This window comes from Haliotis rubra, unplaced genomic scaffold (assembly GCF_003918875.1).
Source record: "Haliotis rubra isolate DU_JTF1 unplaced genomic scaffold, ASM391887v1 Scf223, whole genome shotgun sequence".
In the NCBI taxonomy this organism is placed as follows: domain Eukaryota; kingdom Metazoa; phylum Mollusca; class Gastropoda; order Lepetellida; family Haliotidae; genus Haliotis; species Haliotis rubra.
In genome coordinates, this window is record NW_025766259.1 from 265,361 (window position 1) to 288,793 (window position 23,433).

Below are 23,433 nucleotides of genomic sequence, written 5' to 3' on the forward strand. Positions count from 1 at the left end.
CACAAAGAGAATTACTGTCAGGAAAAATATTTGTTGTGTAAGTCAGATTTTGTCAAGGTTCTGTGTTTTCCAAACAACCTTGATACTGTAGTAGACTATGGTGATGAATTGCATCTGATGTGGCTCTGTATTGTCATTAAAAATAACTCTTATTATTTAGTTTCCCTGACTATAATTGATTAACAACTGGTTTTGTAACTGTTCTCCTTCTACTAGTTGTAAGCATGCTGAATTGGATGGAAGTGTTTCCAATCTTTTTACTGGACTCAGCATTTGAATTGACAGTATTGTAATCAATTTTATTTGTTTTCCAAGCCTTTAGGTTGAAACAGTTGTTGAATAGTATTTGAATCAGATATTTCTTAAGTGTTTTAAGCATATTTTTTATTAATAGTGATACATATCTATTATGGGGCTAGGACTCGACCTTTGTACATTTAATATCAATTAACTTATATACTTTTGTATTTAATTATTTACTACATCCTGATTATATTTCAGAGCCACATCAGATGCAATTCATCACCATAGTCTACTACAGTATCAAGGTTGTTTGGAAAACACAGAACCTTGACAAAATCTGACTTACACAACAAATATTTTTCCTGACAGTAATTCTCTTTGTGTATACAGATACATAAGATGATGCATGTAACTAGGCAAGAAGATGTTCCCTCAAACTAAAACAACAATTGTAATGGTTATATGATATAATTTTAAAGTAATTAGTCAAAACTTTAATAGACAAAATAATATGCATCATTTTGTTGATTATGATGAGAGTAGGTGAAGAATATTAATTCAGTGCTAAAATTCAGACCTGCCCAGTGACTAGTAGTGTGTTTTTTCACACAAATCATTATTTGATGAGATCATAAACATAGGCTCTCCTTCATCATGTTCATGAGGGTACGTAAGTCCCAAAATATTGAAAGTAAATTTAGGCTTGCCACGTTTTTAATCGTAGAATATGTGTGCTTTTAATTTATGGCTAGAATTCTCTTCTGTCGCCAATGGCTGAAGGGATGGTGTAAATCCAACTAGGGTCCATGCAGGTAGCAAAAGTAATGTAAGTCCCCATGGTCCCTGGTATGGTGATCTACCTTCAGTTATTGGCGATTTATAGCCCATTTTTATGCTGTATTGCTTTCCTCTATAGTTAAAACGTTTTAGATTTAATTACTAGTTTTACATACATATCTGGGATATTCTAGTTGTTTTACTGTCCTTCGTCGGCAGGTTTTTTATGATATACATATATTTCATTTCAATATCAAATGTATTCGTCACGATATGGCTGAAATATTGCCGATGTGACGTTACATATTAACTCACTCACTCACTCGTCATGTTCATAGTCCCTACTTCATTGAAATTAAATGTCCAACCTTTTAAAGCTTGAGAGTTACATTTGTAACCATATGAAGACATTAAGTGTGAAATGTTATAAACCAAAGGACAATATTACTAGTGAAAAGATATGGATTACCAAATTCTTTCATATGCCTGAAGTTAATCTGTCATAGCATAACTTATAGTAATATGAAATGATATGGTGGTCAACCACTTTTGTTGAGTTTCTAGACTAGATTCCATCCTTTTCCAGGCAGTGACACACTTGTTGTACATTACTGTTTACTTGTCTTATTCAGCCATTGTGGGTTGCCCTGGCCTGAGGGGTAAGGCATAATGTTCATTTTGTATTTGTCCACTAACACTTTCATGAACATTTCTACTTTCTTACCTTCCTTTCTTGACCCCGTTAATATAAAATTGAATTAATGAATGTGACCGTTGAAAATATAATTTGGTGGAGCTTGTTGTTTGGTTTTATTATCAAAATGTGGAAACTCTTAATTCTTTTCTTAGCATTAGGATAATTAAAGGCCTAGGGAATTTCATTGTAAATTTAGCCATTCATCATGCATTGAGACAAAATGAACATTTTAAATCAGTTTTGAAACTATTAGAAAGGCCATATACCATGGTATATGTAGATGTTTCAAATCAACTAAGACTTGTCAGGAATATGTTTTAATTTTCAGATGGAATGAATCTGTGGGTAATGAACATAAGATGAAATGCCCTTGTCATTCACATGGATGTCTTGAGATATCCAGAAATAAAACAGTGAAGGCAAATATTCATTTATTGTTGTCAGTGTATCCGATGGAGACAGGACACAAACTGGTTATCAGATAGATAGAAATAGATGAGGTTTAATTACGAATTATTTAATTCCAAGTAGATGCAAATGTTTTAACCTTACAAACAAAACTTTGCAGTTTGAATGCTTCTTGTATACTTATAAAGGATTGGGTAGGTTGAGGATGTTACTGGACAAGAAGAAAAGGCAGCCTGTTAGTATCTGAAAATAACTTACTATTATTGTGAATATTCTATGTTCATCGTGTTCTGTGATTGACAGCTTAGTACTTTTTTCAATCACTTGCAAATCTTTTACCTATTACATAATCAAGAACAGAATGAGCAGATCTTTGGGGTTTGTATGTAATAAGAATATACATGTATTAAGAATATCAGCTTTGGTCAGCGGATTTTGATATTCCACTGTGGTTCTAAGTTACCAAATTTGCTAGTGTTAAAACAGATTAGTCTTAATGTCATTGATTAGAACACTTCTGATATCGATTTTTATATGTTTTGTTTGTGTACATAATTTGACAATGTATTAGAAACAGGTTCGTTACCACACCTTTGGTTATAGGTTGTAGAGTCAGGGACCCCTATTGGGTAGATTGATGCTGATGCTGTTGATCACTGGATTATCTGGTCCAGACAGTTATTTACAGACAGCTGCCATATAGCTGGAATATTGCTGAGTGCGGCTTAAAACTAAACTCGCTCAGTCACTCCTGTAGAGTTAGCGTAAACTAGGCTGCAGGCATCCATACTAGAAGCTGCTAGTACAGGACTAGAGTGTGGGCGGGTTGGAGGGCAACTGGGAGTATCCACTGTCATCTGTGTCATTTAATGCCAGTAGTGTCATCATTCTAGTCTGTTACTAGAACCACAGGTCCAAGAGTAGAGTGAACATTCTGTCCAGCAAGATCAGTCCATTATGGACCATAGGCCCTAAATGTCCAAAAGTTCCAGTAGATGAGTTCAGTGGAGCAGACGCGAATCAAGAAGTGTTTGGTATACTTAAATGAACATGATATGCATCTGTGTTCATGTTGTGGGCCACTTTTTAGCCTTTCACTTGACATGTTTTATGAATAACAACTTCTTTTTATTCTTTATATGACGTTTTAGAGCTAAGTCTTGCTCCTTCGTCATTCACCTGATGAAGGAGCAAGAATTATCTCTGAAACGTAGTATAAAGAAAAAAAGTTGTCTGATGAACGAAGTGAAGTGAAGTGAAATTGGGTTTAACGTCGTGTTTGAGAATATTTCGCTCATATGACGACGTGCATGCGTGTGTATGTGTATGTGCGGCTGCTTGTACTAGCCCAGACTGAAGCTGGTTTTATAGTGCTAGCCCACTGAGATACCATGCCGCAGTGAAGCATGAATACCCCACTCAGACACATTATACTGACTCCAAGCCGACCAGTCCTTGTTGTACCCATTAATGCCGAGAGCCAGACAGGGACCAACAAGTACCATATTTAACGTCTTTTGGTATGACGCGGCCGGGGATCGAACCCGGGACCTTTCCTTCTCTGGGCGGACGCTCTAACCACGCTCTGAAACGTCTTATAAAGAATAAAAAGAAGTTGTTAACCATAAAACATGTCATGTATCTCATGTTCATCCAATTTCTAAATGCCTCTCAAGAAATTCAGCCTTTTCACAGTTCAGAGACGATGCCCAAAAGATTCTCTTCCAAACTTGGTCACTGAAATAAGTGTATTTTAGGCAGCCTCGGTTAGGATGTTTGTTCTTTAAACATGTTGAGCAGTTGGTGAAACCCTCTTTGTTGTGAAACAAGCTAATGGATTGAAGCTATTTGTGAGGTGTGTGTTAGAGTGACTATAACTGATGACGCAGTGTCTCAAACCAGAAACTAAGTGTATAATTTAATGCTTATTTGAATTAACACAAAGTCACCTTGCAATATTACAAGTAGTAAGGGACATGTAGTGGCCATTCTAATGCTTGTAAACGTATCCATGGTCTTGCTGCTTGTCAAACATGCTTCAAGTTTTTATTTTTATTTTTATTTCCTTGAGGACATGTATGTGGTATATTGTAATGTCAGTTATTCAAAAGAAATGAGAGCCACACAGGTTTAAATCCTTCAGGGGAATACTAGAAGTCTTTATTGAGAAGTGTTTTCTATTATGAATCAGTACCTGGGATGCATCCAGTCGGTAGATCAATGTAGACTGGTGATTACGCTGAGTAGAAATTCTTTGAGTCTGATATGAACCCAAGTAATGTATTGGTGGCTTTTAGGTACAAGGTAATAAGTTATGTGGGAGGTCTGATTGATCTGTTTCTAGTGTGGTAAATATATTCTTATGCCTTTCATGGCTTAGTTTCCATTGAAACCTCTATAAACTGATTTCATTTGAACAATTCACAAACCAATTTCAGAAATTAAGGGAAACTTGACAATACCATCTTGGTTCTACATTGACCTGTGAGTTTGAAGTATGGCACACTAGTCTCTCACAGTCCCTGAACCATATTATTTCCCCTACTTCCTAGCCCTCCCTGCAACGCTAAAGCCCTAAATGAAGCAAGTCTAGATTTCTCCAGGTTCTGAATCTCTGGTCTCCCAGGGCTCTGTTTCAATTTAAATGGGTATAATTGTTACAATCAAACTTATATGTATTCAGAGACTAAGTGTTATTCTATGTGGCACAGTTGTGGTTGTAGATGCTGGAATTTCCTGTACAGAGCCCTGTCCCATTATGGTAGGTTGGCATACAGATCCACCCTGAGGTGTGCTCTCCTTCCTGTCCTTGTGGGTTTCTTACCCCCAAAGCCCTGTCTGAACACCCAATTCTTTCATATGACATAGCATCAGTTGTTCTTTAATTTCTTTGGAGTAGTTTATTAAAAAATGCTTACTAATTCATTGTTCCTATTGGTCATGGTCGATAGCTTTGTAGACATTAAGTCTAGAAATTGTTCTGATAAATTGGGGTGGTAGGGTAGCCTAGTGGTTAAAGTGTTCACTCATCACACCTAGAAGATCCGAGTTCAGTTATTAACATACAGGGCTCCAGATAAGGGCCGTATCGGCGTATGTACGGATATAAAATATGCACGATACGGTAGGAAATAATTTAGAAAACTTAGCAGATACGCACCACAGCAATTGTGTACGGTCTTAGAATCATTTACAGATGTATTTATCTGAAAACGTATTGTTTTATTCTTTATTGACCTGTTTACACAAGAGTAGCAATGTTGTGGTGCATATATGAAACGAAACGCAAGATTACTGATACTCCATTAAATTCCATTAAGTACTCTGAGTGTACTCTTATTGTTTTCCAGTACTCCTATATAGAAAACATAAGGAGTACGTACTTCTGATCATGAAAAATTATCTGGAGCCCTGAACATAGGTACACAGAAACCCATATCGACTTCTAGCGTCCTGTTTGTATCCATGAAATACAACCACAAGCTAATTAACACACAAACTCAACTGAAACGTTTCTATTTGTCAGTGTTTGCTGTGTAAAGAAACTATATTTGACTTCCATTTACACTTATTTCTGACAAACATAACATAGCTTGTTTAACCTGCTTTGCTATCTTAATTTGTCACTTCACTCTCTTTAACACTATAGCAAATAGTGTAGTATTAAACTGACTCTAGTGTTTGTTTTCATCTAGTATTCAGTGAAGTTGGTTAATGAATTATTAATTTGTAATAGTGTGCACATATTTATTTAAACTATATCATAATTTGTTTCTACTGTATACATACATTCTCTTACTTAAAGTTGCTACAAAGATTTGAGCAGAGCAAACACAAACATTAAAATTGCCAAATCTGTTAAAAAATAACCAGTATTAAAAAATATGAAAGCAAGTTTATGCTAGATCATGTTATTAACTTAGAGTGTTTTAAGACAGACTCAAATATGTTAGTTCCATGTGTGATGTCTATTTCAAGTCTAGGTAAAGATGTGTTTTCTCGGTGCGACATTAAGTAACAACTTATAGTATGCAACACAGTTGCATTGTCAGAGTACCTGTAATCGTCAACGATTTTTAAATAGTTTACTAGTCATAAGACTAATTCATAATTTTAATTAATACTACAAGTTGCAGGCTCCCAACCAATCGAATCACTTAGGACTGTTCACCTCAGAGTGACCTCCCTTTGTTTAGGTTTACATCATGTCGTAGACACAACAGAAGAAACCGGATTAGAAACTGAACGGTTTTTGCCTGAAAACCCAGCTACGTACACCATAGATTTAGGCTTTCTTTTCTTTTTAAGAGACTGTGATATATACTACTCAAAAGAATCCAAGGAACACCAAGGTTTTTATTATATAGAAAACAAATATGATACGATGAAAACAAAGTTTATTGGTGGTTATGGTCAATTCATTGCAGAAACAAAATCACATGAATTCACATCAAACACAAGGAGTGTATGGACACAATGTATCTACTACCGTGATAGGGGTCACTTGCAAAAGTCATAGGAACTAGAGTTCTCTACTAGTGTGTGTGTCCCCTAACTGCTCTCAATGCAGGCGAGGCACCGTCTTCTCATTGATGCAACAAGATTCCTCAGAGTGTCTTGGGGAATAGCTAACCACTCTTGTTGCAGGAATTGCAACAACTGGGCAGCGTTTACAGGGGGTTGGATGATTGATCCTTACATGGTGCCCTAACACGTCCCACAGGTGTTCAATGGGTGCTAAATCGGGTGAATAGGCCGGCCACTGCATGGTGTTGACATTGTGTTGTTGCAGGAAGTCAATGACAACTCTCCCACAGTGTGGTCGTGCGTTATCGTCCTGCAAAATGGCTGCGTGACCAATGATGTTGAGGGCTGGAAGAACGAGGGGTTGCAAAATCTCATCCCGATACCTTATGGAAGTCAGATTCCCTTGGATGTGATAGAGGAGAGGAGTGCGGTGACCATTGCTGAAGCCCACCAGTAGTTTGGAAGCGAACCCATAGTCTGTGAACAAGCAACTTTGTGTGAAGCTTTAATGTCTTTGTACAGTAGCCTCAACCCGTGCACTTGCAATACCCTCCTGGATCCACCCAGTAGCTCTCCCCTGTCCGCAATGCTTAGATGGCGACGGCTAGGCATGGTTTTCAACATGTGATTGATCTGTGTTGAGAAAGCCACGTTGCCTTTAAGGGAAATTTGTGCATGATGTTCGGGGAGATTTGCACTATGACGTGCACTAGCAGGTTTGGGTGTATTCAGGAGAATAAGACCTATGGAAGCTTCAACTTGCAACTCAAAAATGTGGGAACAATCTCTGTACATTTTCCAGCATATTAACTAAAAGCATCTGACCCAAAATTACCACTGTTCCTTGGATTCTTTTGAGTAGTATATATACTGATATTAGCACTAGCGTCTCTTCTTCATTTGACAAATCAATGTGGCGGAATCGTGAATGAGAATCTCGCAATATCAGAGTTGTATGCAACTACACAAAAACGGAAGTCGTTATGATCTTTGTTGTTACTCCAAGTTGTATGCTACACGTTGTTACGTTCGCACCTTGAAAAAGCACCTGTAAGGAGGCCTATAGCATGTGTGGCTGTTTTTTCTAGAGGCAGTTCTTCCTTTGTTTGGGACTGGTCACCTGCTGGATCTTGTCCACTCTTAGATACGTTCAGTCTAGATACAGTTTGACCCAGGACCGTGTCTTTAACAGCATGCCCTACTTGAACTCCACAGCAACACCTTCTGAACAGGTAAAACATGGCTGGTGCTGGGAGCTGTCCAAAACAAGGGACATTACTCTCATCCTGCTTCTTCTCTACACTCTGCAAGTGTCTGCTTATACATATGGCTTCTATATATCAGTGTGTTAATGTGTTTGTGTGTGAATGCGTTTGAATCCAGTATACTGGCTTGGAAGGTCATGAAGCATATACTTTGGTATGCATTGTTACCATGTTTAAACATGACCTTTTATCGGGAACTAGAGTTTTGTGTCTAGCATTTGTAAGATCATAAGTTATAATTAGCAATTCATAAATCATAAACCAATATAAATTTGTGGAATTTGTTCCATTTTAAGTGTTTTGAGATTTTTTTGTGAGTTTTTTTGCTTCAGGAAATTTCTTTTCAGGATCTTGTGGTACTAGATATAAAATCATAGCAGATCTTCAACAACCTATTCTTGCATGCATGCATGAGTGAGTGAGTGAGTGAGTGAAAGAGAGAGAAAAAAGAACAATAACAGTGTATTCAAAATATTTCAAATGAAGAAATGTCATTTTGTTAATAAAAGTTGTGACAGATTGAGGAAAGTACTATGACAGAATTGGGTCATTTTACCATAAGAATCTAGAATTTGAGTAGTACATAAGGATTTGGAATATATTGTGTCAGGTACGTATGCCTTTCCTCAGTGTACTTGAGTCAATCCCTGCAGATCCCACTTAGAATTGGCCTTCATCAACACACCCTTTTAGGAGTAAGGAGCAACCCATGGGATCAGGTGTACAGGCTCAGTGACTTGACCCAATTTGGCAGATAAATGCTCATGATGTCGATTACTGGACTGTCTGGTCCAGGATTGATTATTTCTAGGCCACCGTAGTCATCGGGTGGTTCTTATGTTTTCTTGAGTCATGTGTAAGGAGTGAGAATATATTGTGCCAAACTCTTCACATGGCAAATGGCATGAGGACATTTTCATTATTTTATAAACTTTTGAAATGATAACATCTTGTATCCTTCCAAATTTTGAAAAAGACTCTTTGAATGAAAATGACCTAGAAAATGAAATGATCTGTAACCAACTGAAAACCGCAATATAAGACTTGAGTGATGCCCAAGATGTAACTGGGATTTCGGCAGGCTCCAGTGTCAGATATGGCAGTCAATCATGAATAACTTATCCAAACAGCCATACGACAGGCCCTTTAATGAGCGTGTGTTGAAAATCAATAGGTAATCATTTCAGCATTTATGTTAGAATAGGCAAGAGTTTTTCCAGCTGTGTTGTAATGCTCCTTACTGTTATTATGAGGGCTGAGGGGCCACTTCATGGTGGAGCAATTTGTTGTTCAGAGGTGCATCTTTTGAGCATGCTAGTAACCCGTGATTGTGGGTTTGAATCACCGTTAGCTCATATGATGTCTGGGGCGGTGAGGTGGCCTCGTGGTTAAAGCATTTGCTCGTCACCCGAAGCCCCGGTTTCAATTACCCACATGGGTAAAATGTGTTCTGGTGTGCCCCGCTGTAATATTGATGGAATATTGCTAAATGTGGTGTAAAACCAAAGTTAAACTCACTCACTCAGATGATGTTTCTTCATTCGTTTGGGCCATGCTCGTTGGTTTCACCAAAGTGGTCAAAAATCGGCATTACTTCAGGTTTTCCTCCAACATTATTAAAGCTGATACCCTCTGATAAAACTGACATATGTTTATTCAGCATGAATACCCAACACACACTGTCATGCTGGTACACTAATTTGGTCTCCATCAGAAAAGTCGTTGTAGCTGTTCCTATCATTAGGAAATTGTAAGAATAAGAAATACTGCTGTAGTTTTACAAGCAAAGAAACAAGGGAGGTTGTTTTTTATTAGATTTATTCCACACAATTTATTTTTTGTCTATTACCGTTTCCTAATCATAATCCATACTGATTATGTCGAGACGCGAAATGACTCATGATTTTATTGTCCCATCAGTCTGAATAAATCAGAGGGTGGTGGTGTAGACTAGTGGTTTAACTAGTTTTAGCATTTTCCTTCATGCCAAAGACCCAGGTTTGATTCCCCACATGGTTGCAATGTCCCATTTCTGGTGTCTCCTGTCGTGATATTGCAGGAATGTTGCTAAAAGTGGTGTAAAACCATACTAACTCACTCCACCAATCTTATACAATGGTACAAGTAATAACCAAGGAGAGAGGACCTCCCCTTGTAGCTGCTATGACCACAAACACCATAGATGATGTTCTCTATGAAGAGATGACCCATGGCAGATGTACAATAATGATTTAATCAATTAAATAGATTTTTAGTAACCTGGGCCATCACCATGTTTGTGTGGGATTAAAATGCATTGAATTACAGAAGTAATGAAACTGTCACAATGCCATCTGTATATATATATCTGTAACATGCATTCGAAGAGGTTGTAAAGAGTTATATTTCTTAGCAGTTTCAGGGTCCAGAAATCATGGTTTGAATCTAGATTTTCCTTCATAATGATCTTTAGTATGTGAGCATCATCCCCAAGGGATTTTAACTGTGTAAATGTTGATTTGTTCCTGGTCAAATTAAGTGACATTGGTGAAAACCTGTCTGAAACCTACCGGGAACTCATCCACCAACTTGATCTTGTTGACAAAGGTGCTCTGTGATCTAAGGCACAGAAATTCACTGTTCAGTGTTGTCTCCCTTTGTAAAACTAGGATATAACTGCCACCTACATGGTAAGCATCTGTGGCCTTGCCACTAGTGGTGGTCCGATTAATTGAAATAATTGAAGACGACCAAGCAATCGATCATGTTTTCTCATAATCGAACACAAACAATTTTGGAACACTTGTTTGCAATAACAATATTTTTCAAAAAGTTGATTTTGTCTCTACATTGCATAAGCACTACAAGCTCGTTCCAAGTCATGGGGGCGGTGGGGTAGCCTAGTGGTTAAAGCATTGACCCGGGTTCGAATCCCCACATGGGTACAATGTGTGAAGCCTGTTTCTGGTGTCCCCCGCCGTGATGTTGCTGGAATATTGCTAAAAGCGGCGTAAAACCAAACTCACTCAGTCAGTCCAAGTCATGATTAAATTTATCTTAACAACTCCAGGAAATGCATGTTCCTAACACACTAGTCATCCTTTAAAGATGTGAAATTTGCAAATGCATTTTGTGCAATTTGCAAAAAAAACCCAGAGAGAACTACATGTTTCTTCTTTATTTGTTGTGCATTAACAAACATAACCAGGAAAATTTGATAAATTACGCTAACCAATTATTTTCGATGATTGATCGGTTGTCATGAACCAATCATCAATTATGAGATTTACCCCAATTCCCAACACTGAGTGAGTTTGGTTTTACGCCGCTTTTAGCAATATTCCAGCAATATCACGGCGGGGGACACCAGAAATGGGCTTCACTCATTGTACCCATGTGGGGATTCGAACCCGGGTCTTCGGCGTGACGAGCCAACGCTTTAACCACTAGACTACCCCACCGCCCCTTCCCAACACTACTTGCCACTGGTGTGTGTTGGGAGAGACTGACTGATTGACTGACTGATAGGTTATCCATACAGATTCCAGTTAGAATTGGTCTCCAGCAACACACATTCTTTAGAGAAAGGGGCGACTATCAGGATCAGGTGTACAGGCTCAATGACTGAGTTCATCCTTGTCACTGTATCCCAGTTAGGCAGATCAGTGCTCGTGATGTTGGAATTTTGTTCCGATTATTTCCAGGCCACTGTAAGAGTTGGAATATTGCTGAATGCATGAGACAACCAACTGGCTGTTACACAGATATTCTATGCAAAGAGGTGTTAAAATCCAACACACCCATTTCTAATAGATATGTCATCAATGGAAAGGCCACGCACTGACTATTTAGATATATATCTATTTATTAGCTCAAATTTGTTCTGCTGGCTTTGTTGGCTCGGTAACAGGTGGCACTTACCATTGCTGAATTACCTTTTCCAAACCGCCATGATGATTAATAATTACTGAAATATTTATGGGTATGTTTCTGGCTTTTTCAATATTGAGCTAGTTTGATGAGTGCTGATCATCACCTGGCGGTTGAGTTAAGGTTGTGTGACAACCGAATCAATACCTGGACAGGTATAACAATACTTGGGCTGAAGTATGTGGGTGTTCAAGATGGGCGGCTTACGCACTCAGTAACATGGCCGGTGATGGAGTGTTAACCTGCCCGACATTGTGTCAGTTACATTCCACCATTACAGACACCTACGAAGTAAGATTAGTGATTGTTTTGTAGATTGAAAAAATTGTTATTCATTTTCTTGAAATGGTGTGGTGTTATTGATCTTGTAGAATCTGGTATGTTGTGAAAAGTAAATGTTTAATAAATTTTTACTTCGTTCACAGATGTTATTTTGATTTGTAAGTATAGAAACTTGATGGTACTCATTGTGCAGACAGTTGAAGGTCAGTTGATGTCGATATATGACAGGTTTAGTTATTTGTTATGGTACATATTGTCTGAGAATAATATAAGTGAGAGGAATATGACATTCCTTATTCCTAATAAAAGTGCACACATGCAGCCAGCTACAGACTGGTGTCACTGATCGCGTGATCTAGGTGCGACACAGCCTCCACTGACTTGCTGAGTTCAACGCATAGTTTTGTCTCATTGTGTGTATGTGTTTGTTTTTAACATGATACTCAGCAATTTTCCAGTTATATGGCAGGGGGGCGGTGGGGTAACCTAGTGGTTAAAGCGTTCGCTTGTCACACTGAAGACTCGGGTTCGATTCCCCACATGGGTACAATGTGTGAAGCCCATTTCTGCTGTGATATTGCTGGAATGTTTCTAAAAGCAGCATCAAACTGAACTCCCTCACTCACTTATATAGCAGGTCTCATTGTTAGCATTGGTACTAGTTTTTGCAGTTTTGATGAAATTACTTTACTCCGTGACACTGGTATGTAAAGGAATAATGTTATCAGTAATCTTCGCGACTGTGAACACAGATGTGGTAATCTGTTATCGGTGCTCAAAGGGGCTTACTCCTTAAGTATTGGGAATCCAGAGACTTACTAGCCTTTCCACCTTCAACATTTTGGGTTATGTCAAGGAACCCTTGAATTTCATCCTTTTCAACACTTGTAGTGAAAGTAAAAGTGACTTGACAATGGTACTATGTCCCTTAGTCTCTTTGGTGGATTTATTCGTGAATAAAATGTAATAATTGTTTTTATTTATAAATAACAGGCATTGATCAAAATGAGCAGATTCTAAAGATTTATCACTTGTATTTTCAGGACCACGGAAAGTATTAGACAATAGAGGGTTCACAAATATTCAAGGATGCCTCTTTTTGAACCTGACTTTGTACATAGACCGCAAATAGTTGTGTCTATTGTGTCTAATCTAGTTTAGAATCATGTAAAGGTGGTTCTTACTTCAGATTTCATAGTTGTTCAATATCGTTCTCATTACGTATCATAGAGTCATTGGCAGTTGGTAGTGTGGTCTAAGTCCATGTGTTATTCAAGTAGGGGCTCAGATGGGCCAGTCATCTGTGTAGTGGTGTTCCAATGATCGAAAATAATCGAAAATCGTTCAAAAGAAGGACTAAAATTAATTATCGATTGTAAAAAAACATATTTTCGATTAATCAGAAGTTTGTTGTTTTGGTATAACACACTTGTATGAAGTAAACTAAACATTGAATTTGACAAATATCCCTGAACAAGCTGCACTCAACAGCATAAGGCTATGCGCATTGTATTAATTTGTAAACCTTTAACCACTTCTATTGTTTGATTACAATTCCAGTGTCTGCCTTGCATGCCTGCATTTCATTGCATGGCAGTATTAGTTATAAAAAACATAAATTAAAAAAAATCTGGGGAAAAACCCTTAAAATTGGTGATTACATTAAAATGTATATATTTCGATTATAATGGGTAATTGTTCACCACAAGTCCTCCAATAATCGATAGTGGATTTGGTTTCCAATTCCCAAAACTACAGGTAGGCCAGGCATCTATGGAACAACAACTCTCTATGCACCATTGTCCTGTATTCACCCTGATTTTTGTAGGTTTTCAGCGTCTGCTCATATGAGTTTCTCAAAAGGAGTAAAGGGGTAATAATACGAGACAGTGTCACTTCTGGCTTTTTATCCCCCTCAACCTGATATGATAATATTGCTCAATGCTCAATCAACTCAGCTAACTCATACATATATGATGTTTAAATCATGTTCACATCTTGCCTTTGATGAAAAGAAAATATGTATTGTTTGCATATGATGCATCATTTCCGGTTCTTTCGCTTCCATCTTTTTCATATAAATCATGTAAATAATTCTTAATTATTTTTCCTTATCCTGACTCATGCTCTTTTTGCTTGTCTTCTTCTTCTTGCGAACATAGTGGAACACTTGTATCTCCCTAATTGAAGCTCCCTTCAATTTAAAATCACCAACCAGTATTCACCACGAGTTACCTCCTTTCCACAAGCGCGGGAACGAGGGCGCCACCTCCACCCATGTGCCTCACTCTCTCCTTCTTCGCCCAGTGAGCTGGACGTGAGAGCGCCTGTGTCTCCCGACACACTATATCCTTTGAATTATATTTAGTTAGTTACCTCGTATAGACATCTATAGAGGTTTAGCTAGTATCCTTCAACGATTATATATTGATATTTTAGTCGTTTTCTACAGTTTATTCACGGGGACGCCGTGTTTGTTTCAGTGGATTACGTTGATGAAAATTCTGTACTATTGCAGATTACGTTTTTATGCTGCTGCTGATCCGCCTTTAATATGATGTACGGCGAGCCATGTTTATTATATTCACATTGCAGTTGCGGTACTAATTTATCCAATTCTACCTTTTATTAATATTTACTTTGGCGTTTGCACGCACAGCAGATAGGTCGTATGCAGAGTCTAGTATGACTGATACACGGAACCCTCGCCAGTCTACTGCTGTTGGCCCGACTCCCCTCCCGTGTGGTGTTCGCTAGAGTGGTGGAGAGGTGTGGGACGTAGTCCGCCATCTCAAGAAGCATCCTGCTTCCCCAGACATCCCATCGTCGCAGCAGAAGACTAGAGGGTTTTTCTACTACATCTCAACAACCGGGAGACCGTTCCCATCGAAGTTTTGGGCCTGTATGATGATCAGCCGGTCATCATACGGATGTACATCAAAGATTGACCGATGTCGGCACAGATCAGCATGCAGCCTGATGTACCAACGCAGATATCGATGATCGTCCTGAGGGTCCCATCATTACCAACACTCAACGCAGACGCCGCGACACCCAGGGCAGCATCGACCTCTGAGGGAAAATCAGCGAAGTCTACTAGGACTTTCTCAACCGAGATTGTTCCAGCCGATGACCTGGACCTCTCGATGATCAGCTGATCATCATCCCGACGTCGCCACAAGAAACGGACGGGGACAGCTACAACGACATCAGCAGAGATCACCATGCAGCCTGATGCCTCTACACTGATGTCGGACGATTTTCCGTGGACCCTCCATTAACACCGCAGATAAAGCACCGGCGACCTCGCCGCAGACCATCCCAGAAGACATGATGACAAATTATGAACATCATGGAGGACCAATATCTCGCGGTAGCAGGGTCGAGTTTTCGCCGAAGGCTCCAACGTGAACAGCACCCCAGAGGCACCCCCGCCAACGTAGCAGCCAGCCAGGGACGATGTCACCTTCGCGAAGGAAGTCACGGACCACCTTGACGAAGGACCTAGATGTACAGCCAGCGAAGGCCTTCGCAGCGGCTTAAAAGGACCTAGATGTACAGCCTTCGCGAAGGCGGAAAGAACCTAGAGATACAGCCTTCGCGAAGGACTTCGGCGAAGGCAGGGATAGATCATCACCTTATGCGGTTTCATCCCTAGATGTGGACTCGGACCATCAGACATCACGGAAGCCTTCGCGAAGGTCATATCGTCGTCCTCGACGGACGACGAGGAAGCTTCGCGAAGGCATGCGCCGGGCGACACCTGAATCCAGATCATCATCATCTAGAAGGACATCGAGGGACTATACAAGAGCTTAGCGAAACTATCAATGTTCCCCTCACAAGTCTCCAAGAAGATCAACCCATAGACAAGTTGATCATCGATATCAAGTATAAGAACTACAATCATTATATTGGTTCTGTTGAATCCATGGCGAGGGCGTATGTTCGCTGGCCTAAATAGATCTAGAACGATCAATTAGACACTTATCACCAGACTTCGTGTAACCACGACTTCTGAATATGATAAGATGATCCATGCCCTATTTAGGCAAGCGCCGCCCGATCCACATCCTGTTAAACACAGAGGCTGTTCACGAAGCAAGTGCTCATATATATATTTATATATATATATATATACTAATCGGGCTTTGACTCGACACCTTCGCGATGGTCGCGAAGGCTAAGTGGCTCCAAGTCTACTTCACCCAGAAGATCTAGAAGGGATGCCGAGAACCCAGCGAAGTCTCCGGCGTTCACCGAGGAAGTCTCCTCCAAGGTTTCCATATACTAGCCACTCGTCATATATAGCTACTCGTCAGTCCGTTCAAGGCGCCGCATAAGTTGATTATCAACTGTATGCCAGATGCGATCTATAAGCCTACGCGAAGATAATTGCTCAGGCTATTTACAACACAGAACGTCGCTGTATTATTAGTCAACGACATTTCATAGATCTTCACAGAAATTAACTATTCCGTGATAAATTGCTAATATACAATCCCGGACGACGATACGATTATCTACATGCGTGACCATTACGCATATCTGCAGACAATTCAATATCGAGGAAATTGAACAGCAGCCTTGTTACAGCGAAAGTATAACTCTTAATCGCGTCAAAGTTTCTGAGAAGAAATATGTACAACAAGTTCAACGTTAATTCTACAATTATGACGATACATTCATGTATACAGTCTACAAGCTCACAACTTGCAAGTTGTTTATACCCTATATATATAAGGAAGTCGGAATTATATTCAAAACTGAAATTACTTTCACGACAACCAGGAAAATAACCTACCCAGCATAAAATTACAGAGCGAGATATTTTTACCGGAGGTTCAGCGGTTACCATTAACCCTCGAAAACGCGTGGTCACCGGATAACTTCGGAAGCTACGGTGAAGACCGGCGTTTATGCTAATATCAACGGACGACAAGAATTTATTCAAGGTGGGTTTTTCCGCTACACGGTGACATCACAGCGGGTATTATACAGAATCAAAATGCCTTGTTCTGATTGGATCAATGACGGACAACGACCTACACAGAGGTCGATCTCTATTCACAGTTCAAGACTTACGTCACAAGTGACAACTATATATCAGTGAGCGAGCAAGCCTCTCATTACAGTCCAGTTAACCTGAACATTCATGATTAGACTGCCTTTCTTCAAGTTAGAGACCTCCCCTGTCAAGTATAGGCGAGGGATCGGCAGTCAGGCGATTTTACATAAAGTTCAACGAGGACAGACACACCTGGTTGTGCACCTACATCGTCAAGGACTTAGCAGAGCGAATTACCTAGGCGAAAGATACAAGTGGATCTAAATCCACAGCGTTTCAGACTACAGCTGAATTTCATCAGCGACTAACACAACTAGATGGTTAGTAAACCTACTAAACTTCTGTTTGGAGAATAAAACGGAAATTTCAGCCCAACCTGGGGATATGAATATAGTGCTCCAACACCTCACAAGTGAGGTTTATGAACACGCCTGGATGACATACTTGGACCCCATGATACGATGATTCTATCAAGATGGCCAGCAAGAGCACTGTAAATTTATCTCCACCAAACCAAACAGGAGGAAAAAATGCAACAGATTATTTCCTCTATCATCAACTTACGCTATAGAGTGAAGTCTCATGTACTATATCTCCATTTGGATCAGAACTGTCATACTACGTGCATATGGATGGACCTATTCCGACCCTCCATGAGCTTAATACTCATGATATTATAGCTTAACTTCTACAATTGTTCTACACAAATGTGATTGAAATAATGGAGGGTTTATTTCTGGAAACCGATATGGTGGTTGCAAACCATTATCTGAGAGATATCACCACCGAGGACGCCCTCAGGTATACACCAATTCGATCCCATGGTCCTCGCACAACAGCTGACAGTTCCTCGGAGAAGATAAGTCAATCTAACAGATTTTTACTTATCTTATAACAATACTAAATAGCTTCATGCTATATATAATTTACTTAAGTTCCTTTTATCATCACAGTACTATGATTATTACATCATACAATATATAAGTTAACAACTCTACAGAGTTTGTTATTATATATATTTACCTTAAGTTATTCATATCTTAAGAGTAATACTATGGTTACATGATAAATGCATTAGCTAACAAACTCTACAGAGTTTTGGCTATTTTATACATAGCTTAAGTTAATTAAGCTAACAAACTCTCTGAGGAGTTTTACTATATATATAGGTAACTTAAGCTAATTATACCTTAAGCATAGTACTATACTCATATTATTAAAATATATTGGCTAACAAACTCTAAGGAGTTTTGCTATTATATAGGTAGCTTAAGCTTATTCATATCTTAAGCTTAGTACTATGTTTATATCATATAAGTAGATTAGCTAACAAACTCTAAAGAGTTTTTGCTATTTGGCTTAAGTATCATCATATTTCTAAGCAATATGGTTATATTATAACATGTATTAGCTAACAAACTCTACAGAGTTTTAGCTATTATATATGTAACTTAAGCTTATTCATATCTTAAGCTTTAGTACTATGTTTTTATATCATATAGGTATATTAGCTATCAAAACTCTAAAAGAGGGTTTTGCTATTATATATTTCGCTTAAGTTTCATCATATTTTAAGCTTTATGGTTACATTATAACATGTATTAGCTAACAAACTCTAACGGAGTTCTTGCTATTATATATGTAGCTTAAGTTTTCCTTCATAAGCTCAATACTAGGTTTATATCATAGCTAACAAACTCTAAAGGGTTGTTTTCGCTATTATACAATTAGCTTAAGTTTTCATCATATCTTAAGCAGTATGTTTACATTATAAGGTATTAGCTAACAAAACTTCTAATGAGTTTTGTTATTATATATATATAGCTTAAGTTTCATCATAACTTAAGCTCAGTACTATGTTTTTAACATAAAAGTATATTAGTTAATAAACTCTAAGGAGTTTATTTTGCTATATACATTTAGCTTAAGTCTAATCTTATCTTAAGTTTAGTACTATGGTTACACTATAAACATATTAGCTAATAAACTCTACAGAGTTTTTGGCTATTATATATGTAGCTTAAGTTAATAATATCTTAAGCACAATACTATACTCATATTGTAAAATATATTAGCTAACAAACTCTCACGGAGTTCTGCTATTATATATGTAGCTTAAGTTCATTATATCTTAAGCACACTACTATACTCATATTGTAAAATATATTAGCTAACAAACTGTAATGAGTTTTGCTATTATATATGTAGCTTAAGTTAATTATATCTTAAGCACACTACTATACTCATATTGTAAAATATATTAGCTAACAAAACCCTACAGAGTTTTGCTATATATATGTAGCTTAAGTTAATTATATCTTAAGCTCAGTACTATACTAATATTCTAAATATATATTAGCTAACAAACTCTACAGAGTTTGGCTATTATATATGTAGCTTAAGTTAATTATAGCTTAAGCACAGTACTATACTCATATTATATAAAAAATATATTAGCTAACAAACTCTACAGAGTTTTTGCTATTATATATGTAGCTAAAGCTTATTCATATCTTAAGCTCAGCATTATATCTATATCATATAAGTATATTAACTAACAAACTCTAAAGAGTTTGCTATTATATAATTAGCTTAAGTTTAATCATATCTTAAGCTTAGTACTATGTTATATCTTAAAGTATTTTAGCTAACAAACTCTAAGGAGTTTATACTAGCATATTAACAAGCTTAAGTCTATTAGTCTTAAGCATTGTATTAATGTTATATATACTTTATCATAATAAGTACATGGTAATAACCTTTTATATGGCAGCTGATAAGTTAGCAGCAGGAATTCATCAGTTCAGTGCCTTATGAAGTTCCCATAGGGTTATTACAATCATCACAGTTCAAATCACTAATTATTAAAAATCCAAAGTATTAGATATTCCCACCTCCGTTCCGTAGGATGCTACAAGCAAAAAGAGCATGAGTCAGGATAAGGAAAAATATGTAATTTTTGGAGTAAAATTGATATTTTATACTTATCCTGACTCATGAGGTCAGCCCTCCCATCCTCCCCAAATAACACTTTGGATTTCCCTGTAAATTCAAATGTTGGGCTCAGTATATGAGGAGAGAGTGAGGCACATGGGTGGAGGTGGCGCCCTCGTTCCCGAGCTTGTGGAAAGGAGGTAACTCGTGGTGAATACTGGTTGGTGATTTTAAATTGAAGGGAGCTTCAATTAGGGAGATACAAGTGTTCCACTATGTTCGCAAGAAGAAGAAGACAAGCAAAAAGAGCATGAGTCAGGATAAGTATAAAATATCAATTTTACTCCAAAAATTACATTTTTATGAGCTGATAATTGTCAGGACTATTACATTAATATTTATAGTGGCTCGCTGTATGGCAGTCTAAGGCCCATTTTTCATTTTAGGGGTAAACATAGTATAGACAACTGATGAACGTGGTTTGTATTCCATGACTGTTGATAGTACACTGTCTGCATGGTAATGTGTTTATTCATCCTTGTCATAATATAGAACCAGCAGCTGTAGCAGAATAGAAATATCTACATGCCAGACTGCATCTCTTCTCTCACCTACAGCAGCAGTAACAGCAGCAGCTCCATCGACATGGTCCATGCCACCGTTGCCTGCAATACTGCATATGTGTGGAGTGGATAGCATGAAGACTTATCTAACACTGTGCTTCTTTTGCAGTTATGGTCATTGTAGAGGGAATGTACGGCAGCCCTGCTGGGGAAATCTCATATGGCATAAAGAAGGTTGGCAGGCAGTAGGTCTCAGTGTTGTGCGGACATCACCAGCTTCCGTGGATAAACATTGGCTTAACTTGGGCGGTTGGTAGCGAGGGCAAGTACAGTAGGTAAACTGGGATCTGTTACGGAGTTGAACCAAACTCATATCCATTGTAATAAATTTGTAGTTGTTTGCCTTCTGTTATCAACATAGTGAAAGGTTAGGCTGGAACAAATTAAAAATTGTTTTGGTTAAAAAGTGCATCAATAAAATATTGAAAAATAATATTGAGTTGATTGTTAGTGGAGGCAAATACCCGGTATATAAATTGTTTGAATGTGAATGATAGGGACTTTACAGAGATTGAACCAAACTCATGTCCTTTATGTAATAAAATATTTATGATTTATTTTTAACATTGAATACAGTTGTTATGGGGTTCAAGATCATGAAGGTGGTTTGATAAAAATATATTCACGTACAACATTAGATAGGTAGCAGTATCACTAGGAAGGGTCATTTTAACAAGAATGAAGCTATAATGTTTTTGTTTGGGAAAAAGAGGTAGAGATATTGGCATCCTTTAAATCTTCAGGGATCACTTTTCATAAATCATTCACTAATCCTGGGATCCTTTACATGGTTCTTGCAATTGCAGTTTTCCTTTCATTGGTAGCTGGTGATGTCAGCCACAGCACGGAGATTTACAGTTGTCATCTTTGTTGTTGGTTTCTTCAGTTCCTTCTGGTTTTGTTTCCCATTCTACTTCCTGATTATTTTACCTGTCCTCGAGATCTGGATCTCGAGCTTCTTTCTTGCCTTATCTAGATCACTTTAGATGTTAGATAGCTGTAGATAGTGTTATGCTTTGGTAACCTGCCATTCCTATGCCATTTATGCTGATAGATAGTGTGACTCTTTGCAAGTGTTAGTTCTTATTTAAGTGAAACTAGGTAAGTCTTCAGCATTGTCAGCCATTTATGGTGTCTCTACAATGTGGGGCGGTGGGGTAGCCTAGTGGTTAAAGCGTCCGCTTGTCACGCCGAAGACCTGGGTTCGATTCCCCACATGGGCATAATGTGTGAAGCCCATTTTTGGTGTCCCCCGCCGTGATATTGCTGGAATATTGCTAAAAGCGGCGTAAAATCAAACTCACTCACTCACTCACTCTACCATGTGATAGTGTTCATTATATATATATTGTTTAGGTGTTAATGTAGATGGAAATTATGTTCAGTGGCATACAGATATCTTGTATACATCTCACCTCACAAATTATAAAAAGGAATAGCAAGAAAGCCACCTTTGTAGGATTCCTAGGGAATACTAATTAATTCATATTTCTACATATAGAAAACATTTTTCTGTGGAACACCTCATACTATAATGAAGTATAATACTGACAGTTGGAGTGGTGATGTGGCCTAATGGTTAAAACCTCCACCTGTCACACAGAAGACCCGGGTTCGATTCCCCATATGGGTACAATGTGTGAAGCCCATTTCTGGAGTCCCTGCTGTGATATTGCTTGAGTATTGCTAAAAGCAGCATGAAACTATACTCACTCACTACTGACAAATGAACCAGCTACAGGACTCTAGTCTCAGTCAGTATTTTTATCAGTGGACTAAGGCCATCTAGAAATGATACAGATCTACGAAGATGTTCCTACACAGTTTTCTCTAGTCTGAAACCCTGCTGTGGGAAAATTCTGTTTGGTCTCGGCTCAGCTGACAGTCATGATATAGTAACGAAGTGTGGTCACACTTTGGTTCAGAATTCACATTCTAAACACTGATGTACAGATGAACTGTTGGATAAAGATACATTTTGTCAATATATAAATGTTTTGAAAATTTCACTTTTGTGTCCAGTGGCTTTTTTTGCTTTTCCTCTGAAATAACAATTGAAACAAAATTGATACAAGTGAAACACGAAGCATTTAACATATCCAACTTCACTGGGACACTTAAAATGAAATATATACGTTTTTATATTTTACCAGCAAACCTCTTACATAATTCTTGCCGATAGTTATCTTGTATGTGGAAATTGTCAACCTGGAATCTGCAGGGTAGATAACAAGTCCTACTTTAGAATCATGTTGATTGCAGCAGAGAAACGTTCGTCTTATATATATATATACATATATATGTTTGGGGATGATATGCTATTGTGAGCAGACACAACATGCTCGTGTGACCATGGCGACTATCAGATTTATTGATGGAAGTAAACAATAAATATTTATTTTCATGACATATCTGTGTGTGCTTGTAATATTCTATTTGTGTCTGTGTAATATGCATTGTCATTTTGATTATTCCTGTTTATCATTGTGTTAAATCTGATATTTGTCACATGTTATTGAATATCTGCCATTGCAGTTTCAAAATTCCAAAAATGGCGTTACTACAGGTAATAATGATAAATAGCATATAAGTCTGGTTTTCTTCTGGTGCATTAGTAATTCAATAACATATTTCTTCCATGACAGTTTACAGCCTGAAAGTAAAACAAATATGCAGAAATAGTAGTAGAAAAAAAGATTG

At 38.0% G+C, this 23,433-nt stretch overlaps 1 protein-coding gene across 6 annotated transcripts in view; it reads left to right on the forward strand.

Moving 5' to 3' along the window:
• The window catches only part of LOC124277555 (magnesium transporter NIPA2-like), a 64,896-nt gene that overhangs the window by 1,190 nt on the left and 40,273 nt on the right, over window positions 1-23,433 (forward strand). For 3 of the 6 annotated variants that reach the window (XR_006898855.1, XM_046713264.1, XM_046713263.1), the window contains exon 2: window positions 20,843-20,907. The exons of 2 other annotated variants lie outside the window; for them this stretch is intronic. Coding sequence is in view for 3 of the 4 variants with exons in the window: in XM_046713264.1 (XP_046569220.1) it covers window positions 20,845-20,907 (63 nt within the window). In the remaining variant the exon portion in view is untranslated. Of the gene's footprint in view, window positions 1-7,783; window positions 7,885-20,842; window positions 20,908-23,433 lie in introns of those variants that run through there. One more of the 6 variants, XM_046713267.1, reaches the window with a different exon arrangement.